At 37.3% G+C, this 13,502-nt stretch overlaps 1 protein-coding gene across 4 annotated transcripts; it reads right to left on the reverse strand.

Annotated features, from left to right (window-relative positions):
* Window positions 1–44: 44 nt before the first annotated feature.
* On the reverse strand, window positions 45–12,398 carry LOC136339814 (uncharacterized). Of its 4 annotated transcripts, XM_066283319.1 has the most exons (22): window positions 11,507–11,882; window positions 10,611–11,416; window positions 10,104–10,275; window positions 9,577–9,738; window positions 9,361–9,526; window positions 8,841–9,073; window positions 8,349–8,777; window positions 8,061–8,297; window positions 7,750–8,010; window positions 7,589–7,696; window positions 6,931–7,094; window positions 6,758–6,869; window positions 6,656–6,703; window positions 6,440–6,601; window positions 5,368–5,559; window positions 5,133–5,315; window positions 4,887–5,051; window positions 3,658–3,888; window positions 3,396–3,605; window positions 2,961–3,133; window positions 2,660–2,903; window positions 45–2,521 (listed from the first exon to the last, which is right to left on the reverse strand). In XM_066283319.1, the coding sequence occupies exons 2-22, from the start codon at window positions 11,042–11,044 to the stop codon at window positions 1,865–1,867; spliced, it is 4,743 nt and encodes a 1,580-aa protein (XP_066139416.1). In that variant the 5' UTR covers window positions 11,045–11,416; window positions 11,507–11,882; the 3' UTR covers window positions 45–1,864. The 4 variants fall into 4 exon arrangements, with proteins under 4 accessions (XP_066139416.1, XP_066139414.1, XP_066139415.1 ...); XM_066283317.1 differs by lacking the exon at window positions 11,507–11,882 and adding an exon at window positions 12,278–12,398 and having other exon boundaries at window positions 6,440–6,703; XM_066283318.1 differs by having other exon boundaries at window positions 6,440–6,703; window positions 7,759–8,010.
* Between the last annotated feature and the right edge of the window lie 1,104 nt (window positions 12,399–13,502).

The following is a 13,502-nucleotide window of genomic DNA, read 5'->3' on the forward strand; positions in this document are numbered from 1 at the left end:
GGACATGATTTTTTTTTTTGAGAATATAAGTAATCAAAACAAGATGTTTAACAATCACTTTTATTTTGAAATACTTCCCTTCTTTAGGAACCAAAATTTCATAAAGATCAGTCTTAATAATAAAAAAAAGAAACTTAAGAAATAAAAATAACTTCTAAGTACAACATAAATTAAGAAATTATTTACAATAGAATCTAACTTTATACAGGAAAACTACAACTGGTATATTTACAATTGCTATTAATGTAGATGGTTAGATTTGAACACAGCTGAAATTAAAAATCACGCCACAAGCGGTTTTCACCTGAATTAGGCCAACACATTTAAGATAAACTTCCCCGCACTCACTGACATTACAGAAGAAAATTATTCACAATTTTGAAGAAAACTTTTAAATCTACTGTTGTTTGCAAAACAGTACTGAACAGTTCCGACCGTTTTCAATTTATAACATAATTTTGATGAGTCACAGATATCCTTTCTAGCTAAAATAATATGGCAAATTTCACTTACATACAAATACATAAATCTAAAGTACTGGCCACGTCTTGATGAACTTACGAAATTCGTTTCGAAGAACGGAAATCGGTCGGATGTTAAGTTTTTCGCTAAAAATAACGAATTTAGATTTATACACGTATTGCTACATTTCGTCACATTTCTATGTTCTCATATTCACGGCTTCTACAAGAATCAATCATTCTTTCAAACTAAATGAAACCAAATTGACCCTATTGCCACATGCGTTTCTTTTATGGATTATCACTAAAATAGAAACATCTGAGAAAGACAAGAAAAAGGTTGCCTTTTCATTAAAAAAATCATGGTAAAATCAACGTTTAAACCGTAAGAATACAAGTATAATAGAAAATACAACAATTTTGATTTTGTACCCTTTTAGTAGGTAACGTACGTTCAATTAAGAACGACCTCTAATTAACACTGGAAATGTAACTGCAAGTCTAAGAGAAGTTCAAATCTCATTATTTCTTATTTCGGCAATTAACCTATATATTTCCAGTGCTGAGGGCAATTTTTATTGAACGCACGAGGTTTAAACGGCTCTTGTGCAAAAAAGAATTATTCTCGCCAATTGTGAAAAGAGAAAATGAGCAGCAAACTCCAAATCTAAATAAAAATCTACGGTTATCATAATGAGGCTTTAAAACGAAAGTGCCAAAACACAGAACTTTTCGATTTGTATAAAATATAACAAAGGCACAATTTTCACGTAAAAACTAATAATAGAAAATAAATAAAATAAATAGTGCTAACCATGTGACAATGCCACTAAAAAATATCACAAATTTATGAAAAACGTAACTCGTACGTACGGTAGTAGCGCGCAAATTGAAATCAGTTTTGGTACCAACAGCTGCCTTTAAACGCAAATCCGCCATCCATCGTTCAAAAGAGAGTTTGGTTCGACATGTACTTTACTGAAGTAATGAATCAAACCTTTATATGTTAAAATTGATCGACTGCTTCTGAACGATTTTTAAAAATAAAATAATAGATTTTTGCTCAAACCAAAATGCATAGATGAGTGAGTTTATATAAGTGTTTTATCCAGAACGCCATCCATCTATCGTGAAAAAACTTCCGCTACAAAAAAAATTGACTATTTGCGGTTTACCTATCTTACACAAAGTTGTAATTTATTATACTTTTATTTCTTCGCAATCAATATGTAAAACCTACGATTTTTCTACACTAGATCAATGGTGTTCTCGGTATAACACCCCCTACACTCTCTTTTATGCGAACATAACGGTCCCTATGGATGATTTCTATGTAACACCTTACTTTGAGTTCCCTTAGGTCGCCGATAAATCTAAACTATACTGACCTATACGACACGACGTCATGACAGTATACTGTCCAAATCGAGACCACTCTGCTGGTGTAGTTGCGACTGTTGCAAATTAAGAATACTGTTGATGGCGCTCTGCACCTGTTCATCGAGGCTGTTGTTCTCCGACTCCTCCTCTTTGCAGCTGCCGTAACTGCTATTGTTTTGCGAGGAGGTGTTCGACTCATAACCGCACTTTTTCGACGACTCGTAGCCGCAGCTTTGGCTGGGCGTTGATGTCAAATTCACGCCACTGTTAGTTCCGCTCGCGTCGTGCCTTTTACTGTGTTTATCCACTCGAAACCTCTTCAGTGTTTCCAGGCGCGAATCGCTGCTCGAGGTCCGTTTCAAATTGTTATGTTGTTGGTGGTGATGGTTGTTGGAAGGATGGTGGTGGATGTTTGCTTCCTTAGTGTTGTCCGGCAGACAGCCTAGCTCTCGTTGTATACAAGCCCACTCGTCGTATTCCTCGGTAACCGGATCCTGATCGGTCACCTGTGGATGCATCTGTTCTTGCACTATGTTCGGAGCAGGGGGCGGCGGAGGCGTTTCAACTGTTAAACTCATTAGATTTGATTCGAAATTTTGGCGCAGCTTGACCAGGGACTGCTGTTCGTCAGCCAGAAACATACGATCTAACATCATCAATTCTGACGTTTGGACTTGTCTCTATAAAAAATAACGGAACCTTTAATAAATTCTGGAATTTCTTTCCATTTCATTGGAAACACTCTAGTCCCAAGTTTAGCACCAGAGTTCACAGCTAAATCGATAAATAATTTAAGTGTTTAGATCAATGTTACTTACCATGCTTTCTTTCATAAGTAAGTACTTGTACTTATCCGTCATTTTATCGTATTTAGCGATGAAATGTCGTGCTGTTAACTCAAATATTTCGTCAGCCTTGTCCAAGTCTTGCCTAGAGAGCACTGGTTGATCAAAACAATGATATCGAATAAGGCGAGCGCATGCGTCTTGTTTGTGTCTAAACGGCTGATGGACGTCCGGCTTAGACGCTTCCTGCTGATCTAGAAGCAGCTGAGACTCGATCCTATAGAACAAAAATTCTATGAAATTAAAAAAAAGTTATGTGCAAGGCCAAACTTACAAATGCGCTTTTTTGGCCAACGGCACTTGCTGCTGCGATGTAGTTTGTTGTTTGATGGTCGGCTGCAGCTGTTGTTGGAAACTTTGTTGCTGTGAAAACACCAGCGGCTGTCCTGAGGAATGCTGAAGTTTCGCCTGAGATGCGGGAGGGCTCGGTTGCTTAGGTTTTGAAATCTAAAAATTTAATATTTTGATAATATATCAAACATTTCACATTCAACAAAATATGTTCTTCAAACGTTATAAACCTGTAGCAAACATTGAAGTTGTCATAATGATTGTAAACACAAACTACAAAATACAAAAATGTAGAACAACAATTTTTTTCACAATTTTCTGTTTTGTTGCAAATTATGCATTCAATCTACGATTTTATGTTCAATCGACAATTGTACGTTTATTCTAAAATTATAATTTAACTATCTATTGCTATTACCTGAGAATGAACCACCTGCGCGTGTGGTGCATGCGATAAATGAAGGTGAATTCCACCAGCATTGACACTCTGTTGTGTACCAATATTTGGCAGTTGATGCTGCTGCGGCGACGATAACTGCGGAGATCCGACTTGGGGCGAGTGCAATTTGGGTGACGGTAACTGAGGAGAGTGCAACTGTTTTGGAAAGAGTGCTGGCAGCTGCGAACCCTACTCCAAGAATACGTGCGCAATACTTTAACAAGAGATGGCGATTACTTACCTGCCCGATCGCATTTAAGCGTTGATGGTTTATCGAATGATTGGCATGGCTAACAACAACATGAGGCTGTTGCGTCAGTCCTTGATGTCCCGCCGTACTGCCATGGTGTTGATGTACATGATGCGAAGGAACCGGATGGTGATGCACCGTAGAGTGAGTTGATAAATCCCCGGTGGACGTGGCAACCGACACTGATATTCTAGGAGACGTGTGCGACGCACTAGTGACAGACTGAAAGAACGAAGTTACTTTAAACAAACGAGTAAATAATGCAGAAGTACAAAGTCAAGTACCGAGAATTATAATCATTAAGGCTTACATTACGACAACATCCAAAACAATGTAGTCCAAACGTACAACAAAGCTGACAATAATACTCAAATACGTAGTTAAATCGGTAGACGTTTTGGTGCATCTTGCAGTTTTATTGGGCTCGAATCAATCATTAGATATAGGAGTCAAAGTAAACATTGTTATTGGCAGTAAACAGAGATAGTAACGAATTGAGAAAAATGTATAAAATGGGCAACGCCGTTATCTTATCGTAATGAGAGTTATATCAATGATCTTGAACCTTCGATGACAATAGCGACACATTTTTAATTTCAAATTCCTTAAATTAATTGTACTGTTATAGTTTACGCGATATCTCTTCTATCGCATACTGCTTGACTTAGATTTTTAGATAACATTAAAATTTAAAGCCAAAACATAGTGCAATATTATAAAGAAATGTCAAAATTTACTAGTAGCCACTGATATCTTTTTATAACACAAAAACAGCTTGTGCCCTTCCGAATTGTAATCAGTCTATGTTGAGAAAAAGCCAGATCTTTTCCACATATGGTTATCATGATTATATCTCTCACATAATTTTCATAATCTGTTGAACTTTGCAGAAAGTATTCTGACAAATATCATTAAGCTCAGAAAATAAAAAGAAGTTACACTGAAAACATTTAACTTTCCTATGAATTCGATACAATGAAGTTTATCAATTTTTATTGAGCTACAAAAATTTATTCACAGCCCCACTGAAGAAACCGCTGAATCAAATGTAATATTTATTAAAAACAAAATACAAGAAAATCAGAATAAATTTTAAAGAAACAATAGCGCGAAGTTATCTTCAGAGTGCACAACTAGACGAGTTCTGCTGGTATTCCATATCAAAACAACGAATTAATATATATACAATGTATATAATAAACAAAGAAACAGAAACTTACTTGAGTGGTTGTCGTTGAGGAGTCCACGCTAGAGCTTCTCGTCACACCTTGATGGTTTGTGCTTAAGCCAGGGCTGGGTGGCTCGCTTTTGACCGAACCCGACGGAGACGGCATGTTTAAACTGGACGGATTCACTATAGTGAGTTGGTTGTTCAAATAGTATACCTGCAAAGAATAAAATTTAAGACGCAATCGCTAACAAGCACGCAAATATTCAAACTATAAGAGGCCATTAAACAATATTACCTTGTCAGGAGGCAGAAGCTTTCCAGAGGCCAAAATTTTCTGCTGCTCAGCAAACAGTACCTTTAATGTGTTATGGACCTCCGCATCACCCGGTTGCAGCCGTGCCGACAACGCTTGTATTTGCAGCTGGATGGTCTTCAAGGCCTGTTGCTTTTGGGGTGTCAGTTGGATCGTCGTGATTCTCTGAAATATTTTAAGTGTAAAATCGAAACACAACTGCAGGCCACGTTCGTACCTGTTGCGTTTGCCTTTCGACGTTATTATTTTGAGTGGTTCCGCCGTGAACAACATTCGTCTCTTCTAGAATTTGTCCCAACAGCTTATCTACGTCGTGATTCACGCTACCGCCGTTAGAATCCTGCAGGGAATGTATCGTGGGACTGACCTTTTGTTGTTTAGGTGATGAAAGTGGACTCCTCTGCCTTTCCTATTTATCATGATAATATACAGGATGTCCCCAAAAAACACGGTTAAACGGCTAATCACAGATTTCTTGATCCCAAATAAATTTGAGGACAGCAAATTAAATTCCGGCTTTCCACAGCGTTAATATATACAGAATGTTATCTTAAAAAGTCTTCGTTAATATAATTAAATTGTTTCTTTTTCTCTCAGGAATCGCCGATTCAATCAGTGATGTATAACTATAAAGTGATTAATATAAAAACAACCAAAAAGTCGATCTGCAAACAATTGTTGTAGTACAGATACATGCTGCGGGTAAATGAAATAAAAAAAAATTAAATAATCGACACAAGAGAACTTGCTAAAACTGATTACAAAGATTAGAGACCCAACCAATTAATATACGAACGTATATACACGACAAGAATAACTGAAAATTGCAATAGATACTAAATCAGTTAAATCAGAGATAAGAGGGGATATATAGGGTAATTTTATTTATTTTTCCATTTGTTGTGGTTGTGAACGTAATAGAGATAGAGTTGATTTCCTAACCCTTTCTTTGTTTTGGGTTTTTGGAAGGCACTGTCCTAGGAGGTTTGGTCTGATTCGAACTCTTGTGAGCTTCTAGGATACATTCGTCTCTCCGAAAATCCCTGTATTTAATGCTTAAGCAATGAAATCTTTACGAATTCTTTTGCGGTTTTTGCGTCAAAATTGTTAAAAGGCTAAAAAATTAATATTATTTGCTAAAATTTGCTTTTTGAGTTCAATAATTGCCATGAAACATATTATATTCACTAAAAAGAAGCAATGAAAAAGTTGCACATATTGTATTTAAAAGGGAAATCCTATTAAGTTTTAATAGAAATTTTTACGAAATGACACTTTTCAGCACTTACCAATTTAACTTGATTTTGTATGGATGGCTGCACCATCGCTTGCAGCTGATGGCTTTTGTGATTCTGGGTTATGGGCTGAACGTGGTTATGCGGAAGCATGTGCGGTTTTGCGCCTTGTGGGGACGGACTATTTACAGACTTCGGTGGTGGCGGAGATTTTATCTGTTCGAGGGTGGAAAGCAACGGTTTTCTGTCGCGCATAATGTTCTCACTCACTTGAATGCCCTCTTGAAGGAGGGATTTCACGCCCTGGATCTTGTTGATCTAAAATTCAAAGTTATCACCTTGTAATCTATAATAATATCTAATTGACGTTACTTCATTCATTTTCTTTACGGGTTTCATTTTCGGGCTCAGTTTCTTCTCGCTCTGTTCTTTGTTGGGACGCTGCATAAATATTGTTTGTCCGTTGACAGTGACTTGCCCGTTTCTAATCAACAAATAAATTTCGTGTTATTTTATTCTCATTCAATTAAAATCAAATTTGTTACCGTTTAAGTTGCTCCAATTGTTCAGGCGTCAAATTGACAACGTATGAAGTGGGATTGTTTTGCTGGTTTGACTGATTGTCTGTCATGTTGTGGTGCTGATGGGACTGATGTTGAATCGGTTGCACTGTTTGCACCGGCGGCTGACTCTTTTGAAAGGGTTGTACCTAATAAAGTAAGATCATGTTTTAAATGTGCAATGACCTGAACAAAACAAAAGGATGGCAACATTTCATCACAATGCACGGCATAATCTACCATAATATATTAGATAAGACATAGTTATATACATGAGAATGTTCAGAAATCGCATACAGTATTCAACTGTGACGCATCAACTGTTCTGAAATTGATCTGGGGCACGTACCAAACCACCAATTTCAAGAGCGATTGCGAACTACTACTTTTTACTCTCATTTTCCCAAATTAATCAAAGTTTTTTTATTTATGGCAAAAATTAACAAAGTTAAAAAATTACTCGAAAGAGCGTCATCCAAATCTCGTTAATTTTTGACAATGCAAATATTGAACCAAAATTTTCAGTCAGACTAGCGACCGGTTCTTGAATATGCGCAACTAAAAATCTATTTTAAGTCAATCAAACAAGAGCCCTAGATGTTTAACCTATCATCTTACAGTTTCAGTGTTATTAAAAATTTACCTTTAAGATTGGCTGGGTAGTTTGAGTGTGCGCCTGCTGGAACCCCTGTACGCTGTGCACTGAAGTTTGCATGGGTTGCGCCTGTACCGACTGGACGTTCTGGACACCCTAAACATTGAACTCAACAAATAAATCCTTTGAGAAAGAGCATTTAAACTGACCTGAGTTACATTTTGAGCAACCACATTCTGAACGGCAGCAGTCTGCGTCATATTTTGCGCTACCACGTTTTGCACGGACGCGCTCTGACTTAAGTTTTGCTGCACCACTGAACTCTGTGTTGCCATATTCTGAGCTACATTCTGCGCCACATTTTGAGCGACGACATTTTGAACCGAACTTTGGGCAAGGTTTTGCGCTACCAGGTTTTGTACGGAACTTTGGGCAAGATTCTGCACATTTTGTGTCAGATTCTGAAGGGTCTGTAATAATTATTGTAAACCACGAGTCAAATGAGTTTTGCAATGCTCACATTTTGCGGTACGTTCTGGTGCATTTGCACGTTTTGCTGCTGCAGCAAACTTTGTATTTGAGACTGAAGATTGTGCACTTGAGATTGTGATATACCATGGACGCTGGGTGGGACCTGCGAATGAATACTGTGGATCGGTTGTGGCTGAACTATTTGCATAGGTTGTTGAAGCGCATTCACCGTCTGGTGCTGAATCGTCTGTTGCACCGTTTGTTGTTGTATTTGTGGTTGTATTGACTGAAAATATTTTGGTAAAAGACAATAAATTATCACTAAACATGACGTTACTTGTATATGTTGCACTTGGGGCTGGACAGTCTGCTGCTGCACAGTCTGTATAGTCTGACTTTGCACAGTCTGTTGCTGAATTGTTTGAACGGACTGTTGCTGAATAGTTTGCACGGTTTGTTGCACAGTTTGTTGATCCATAGACGGTTGCAATACTAATCCTCCATTTAAACCCAATAAACTTTGCAATATCAGCTGACTTTGCAAGTCTTGGTTTAAGGTGGGGTCATGTTGCAACACCAACCTTCCATCTTCCCCAACGGTAAGCTTAAATCCACCGCTCCTTTGAAGCATCAAACCATTGTTAATGGTAAAATTTGGGGTGATAAAAGTCGAATTGAATGGTAAACCTCCGCCGGCATGTGCGGCCGTCGAAGCTTGAGAATTTCCATTCGAGATCATTCCACTTTGAAAGTTCTGATTCAAGACCTGGTAATATCAACCACCAAAGTGCAGAAACAATAAATTATCAATGTTTCTAGATATACCTACCTGAACTACAGGACTGGGCGCGTTTATAGTTTGCTGAGGCAACGCCGAGATGTGAATATTCGAAATATTCTTTTTCGGTTCGGCCTGCACAAAGGCCATCGAAGAATGAACGTTACCCGTAGCAACAGGTTGAGGTTGAGAGGGAGGCTGTGGCGTTGTGGACATTGAATTGTGCTCACTTTCACTCTGGGACGTATCACTTTCGAACTGAATGTCGTCTTCGTCACCAATTCCTAACAGAAAGAATAACTTTTAACATATGATTCCCAAAATCAAAACTCCCTACCCAATACTCTCCCTTATAACTTCAGCCTTGATAAGGCTGACGCAACTCTGGTCATAAAACAATCATAAAAACACTAAACTTTCCTCGTCGTAAAACAAAACAAAAAAAAACTCTACCAGTAGCGCACAATGAAAAAGATGAATCGAATTGAAATGTTTAGTACTTTGAATCTTGGCTCTATCTTATTCTCCATAGTTACTTAATGAATTACGTGCTAGAAAGAACACTAATTACCTGACAACTTCATAATATTGGCTAAATCCAGTCTTTTCTTCTTAACTTTTGGTTTCTTCTTGATGACATGTTGTTGAATTTGAATGTGTTGCTGTTGTTGTTGTTGTTGAGTACTACTGATAATAGTTTGTTGATGTTGTGTTGCATTGATTGGCTGATTGGACACCTGCAATAATTATTTTTTAAGATACAAATTTATTAGATACACATATTAACCTGAGTGGTCACATAGGTGGTGGAAGTTGGTGCCAACTGTACCCCATTGGCTGCTAAAACCCGAACCATTGGTTGTGACCTGGGAGGGGCACTTAATTGAAGCAACTGTTGTGTTGCACAGGCTGGTTGAAGAATCAATGATTGATGTGCTTGAGAAGATGTCTGATAACAAACATAATAAAATTTAATGTAGAATCATCTCTGAATTAATTTTTTTAAGGTAAATAGATCTGGTAAGTTTGTCTAGAAGATTTTGTCTCTCATAAATACAAAGAAATAATTAATTTTATACAAACTCACCTGTTAGTAAAGTAATAAGAGCATTTATTTTTTAATATTTAGACCCAGTTTTTCAAACTCATACTGACTTAATCAGCAAGATAATTTTCATAGACATTACAAAATTGAAGCAGAACATCAGTTCATTTCTCCATTTTCAGTAAAATTATCTAACTGGTAAAATTATCAAAAATTTGGAGAACTGGGCCTCATATAATATCTAAATATAAAGACGAAATGACCTCTACCTGCAGCTTGGCACCAGTGGTTGCCATTGAAGCCTGAGGTCTCAATATAAACTGAACTCCCGGGGCAGCCAACATAGGCATCTGGTTAAGGAGCAATGGTTGGGCGGTTGGCATTATTGTAGCTGTGGCAGCGGCAGCCTGCTGATTCGGAGCCGGAATCACAATTTGCGGACTAAAAATCAATTAACATTGGAAATAGATCTATCCTGTATCATCACAAATTTATGAGATAATTATTGTGCTATTATAGAAATGGAATATAAAATTTAAAAATGTAAGGGATTAGCCTCTTGCTAAATATCAACTAAACTCTAGTAATTATATTTTTGTACAAGACCTTTGATGAGTGACAACTTCACACATTGCTTTAGTTTTTAACTAACCAAAAAGATTTAGGAAGTCTTCATGAGTCTGATGTAAATATTGTGAATATTTATTGAGATAAAAAGCAGTTACTAAACATATTGGCAATCTTGTATAACAACAGATCATGAAAGTGAAACTTACCTCACACTTGGTTTTGGTGATGGCTGTGGGCTAGCACTAGGTTTTGGCAAAATGTTCAAGTGTGGTTTTAACTTAATGATGTTTTGTGGCTGTGATGTGTGTATAGGCCTTGTAATAAGGTTATTATGGATAATTTGCATAACAGGGAAATTGGGTTGTGGAGTAGGGGGTTTTAAGCTTGGCGAAGGAGATTTCAAACTGACTGGTGACGAGTATGGAGATTGTGGATAGCTAGGACTAGGATTTGAGTAGGCTGGAGAGACATTAGGCACCACCACATTAGGCTTCTTCACAAGACTGAGGTTGTTGGAGCCAACAACTGTGCAGTTTGTGCTCATGTTCTCGTAATCAATTTTTTCTTGCTTGATTTGAAAACTGTTATTCTTCGGAGACTTGCACATCTTCTGTAGAGACTTATTAGGGGTTTGAGACATTTTTCACAACACTCAATAGTCTTGGAAAGTTATATCACTGGTTTTAAGTACATTATACAAAATATTTACACCTGGAATGTAGAACCATCTTAGGGGTTAAGATCACCATTTTCATGGTCCTCATAATATCGTTCATGTGTAAATCTAGATACTAGCCGAACTCGAACAGGGCCATTATCTCAGTGTTGAAGATATAGTTTTTCGTAAACCGAGAGAACATTATTTGAAGAATGGCCAGAGGAGCATCATGATGGGGAAAAGCACTGGAGACCGCACTAAACCCGTCGCGGACTCGTGAAAACTACACAATAAACACTTTTAGTTTGGCAAACACTTGTCGCTGACGGTCTAGGCGGCAACACCCCTTTGTACCTGAAACAAATGAAAGAAAATCTCATTCTCAAATCCAAACATAACCTCTAGCAAATTCGCAATTTACTCAAAACAATGACCATTTCGGACCTTATAACATTCACGTCGCCATCGCTCACATCTCAGCCGGCCCCAATCAACACAATTTCGACGAAAATAACGCGTGCGAGCATTGTTTATAAACAGGTAATTGCAAATTTGCAACAAGATAGGTATCACTATGCCGCCATCTTTTACATTTTACGATGCTCCTTTTTTCTTGTCCCTTGTTCTTACGAACGACGGATCGGCGATCAAAGCAGTCCCCCCACCCTGACCTAAAAATGGACCGATCCATCACATATGATTTCCCCTATTTCCTCAAATAATTCGCATTTGTGACTTTTCGACCGCATGGGGCATATCAACAAATCTCGTTAAGTAATTTATGTTTTGTACCAATAAATTTTCAACGCCCACCATGAAAGGAAACATTTCACGTCCATGAAAATAAATCAGATTTGTGGTGGGGATGACTCGGGTGGCCCGGTGGAGGGGGTTAAATTTAGGCCAAAATTCGAAAGAACTTGGTTTAATGGACCAATTTGGCAATAATTCATTCATTCGAATAATTAAACGATTCGAGATAATTAATTTTAATGCGGTGATTGACAGCCACTACAATATGCGATATAAAAAATCGATACATAAGTAAGGTTACAAGGTGAGGACACGTAAAAATAGCTTAGGTCCCACAGTGACAGAAGCACCGCCGTGCCATTTGCGAAAAAACGAGCCCTTTTCAAGCCTTTTTTCCGCATAAATGCTATGGGAATCCTGTCTACGACAGTTTCATGGGTAAAACGATAAAATTCTACGTACCTTTTACAATTTTCACTTCACGGGTTGCGTCGGGGCACACTCTGGGCAAAAGCAGGGAATGCCGTCATCTGATTGGTCAGCCGACGGCGTCATATGATATACAAAAAAATAACATTTGCTTTGAGGTTAGCGCCGTTCCTTCACGATTATCGCCTCTATGGCTAGTTTACTTTAGGCACTTTCCTATAGTGGGAGATAATGGCTGTAGTATGATGACTTAATTATTGCTTTTAATAAATGTAATTTGTAATAATCATAACAAGTAATGAGTTTTGAGCACCCTCCTTGGTAAAAAGCCTTTTACGTTTGTCAATCGAAAAAATAATATTTAAAAGACTTATTAATTACCCTTTATTTTTTCATATAATCCGAATAAATTTTTTCAATCCTCCTCTCCCATATGTTAATAAAATAGGTAAACAACGTCAAAATCGGATTTTCATGACATAATAAAATATAACGACTTGTCGTTAAAAAAACTCGCAGCAGGTGGCGAATTTTCAATGTAGGACGTTAAGTCGTTTGATATTTACCAACAAACACCTGAAGAACAGACAACAACCAATGAATTTATCCAAGACATGCTTCTCATATTTCATCGGCTACTTATTTTTTTAATGATCACTTGTTACTTTTGTACGTGTTACTTAGCAACGCATGAAAGATACAAATAACAACATAGCATTTTTTGAATACAAAAACTTTATCACCTAAAATAAAAAAATTATAATTCGTAGGGATCAATTCGATTAATTGTACGATTTCTAATTAATCAACAGTTCAATGCAAGATAATTTCAATTGAGGTAGGTATGGTATGTTTCTAAACAGATATAGACCGCTCCGCAAGTTAACAGTTTTTCTTACTCCTGTCCTAGGTAAACATGATATTCTAATTATTTGTTATACAAATAATTAAAATCCTTAAATTGTCAATAATTGAAGTCAATCATAACTGCCGTGCACATGGCAATCGATAACCCATCCACTTATCAGAGATATAGGTGTATGTATTATGCAGCAATGAGCTAGAACGCAAGAATTCAAATGTAAAGGAAACAAAAACCAATCAATAGAATAAGGCGCAAAGCGGTCATTTTATCATTTGCACTTCGGCACAACCCATATTGACAATCAATCGCAGCTGTCTAAATTTTACTTCTAAAAAAACGTTAGGTATTGTGAGTATTTAAAAATGTAAAAATGTTTAAATAACAGCCTTTAAG

This window comes from Euwallacea fornicatus, chromosome 6 (assembly GCF_040115645.1).
Source record: "Euwallacea fornicatus isolate EFF26 chromosome 6, ASM4011564v1, whole genome shotgun sequence".
Classification (NCBI taxonomy): Eukaryota; Metazoa; Arthropoda; class Insecta; order Coleoptera; family Curculionidae; genus Euwallacea; species Euwallacea fornicatus.

What these genes read in the sequence shown, in the direction of transcription:
- LOC136339814 (XM_066283317.1), bottom strand. Translation starts at nt 11,044, where the DNA reads ATGTCTCAAACCCCTAATAAGTCTCTACAGAAGATGTGCAAGTCTCCG. An exon ending in TCACCAAAACCAAGTGTGAG is followed by an intron (nt 10,276 to 10,610) that starts GTAAGTTTCACT and finishes ATTGATTTTTAG; the next exon opens with TCCGCAAATTGTGATTCCGG. An exon ending in CCACCTATGTGACCACTCAG is followed by an intron (nt 9,527 to 9,576) that starts GTTAATATGTGT and finishes TAATTATTGCAG; the next exon opens with GTGTCCAATCAGCCAATCAA.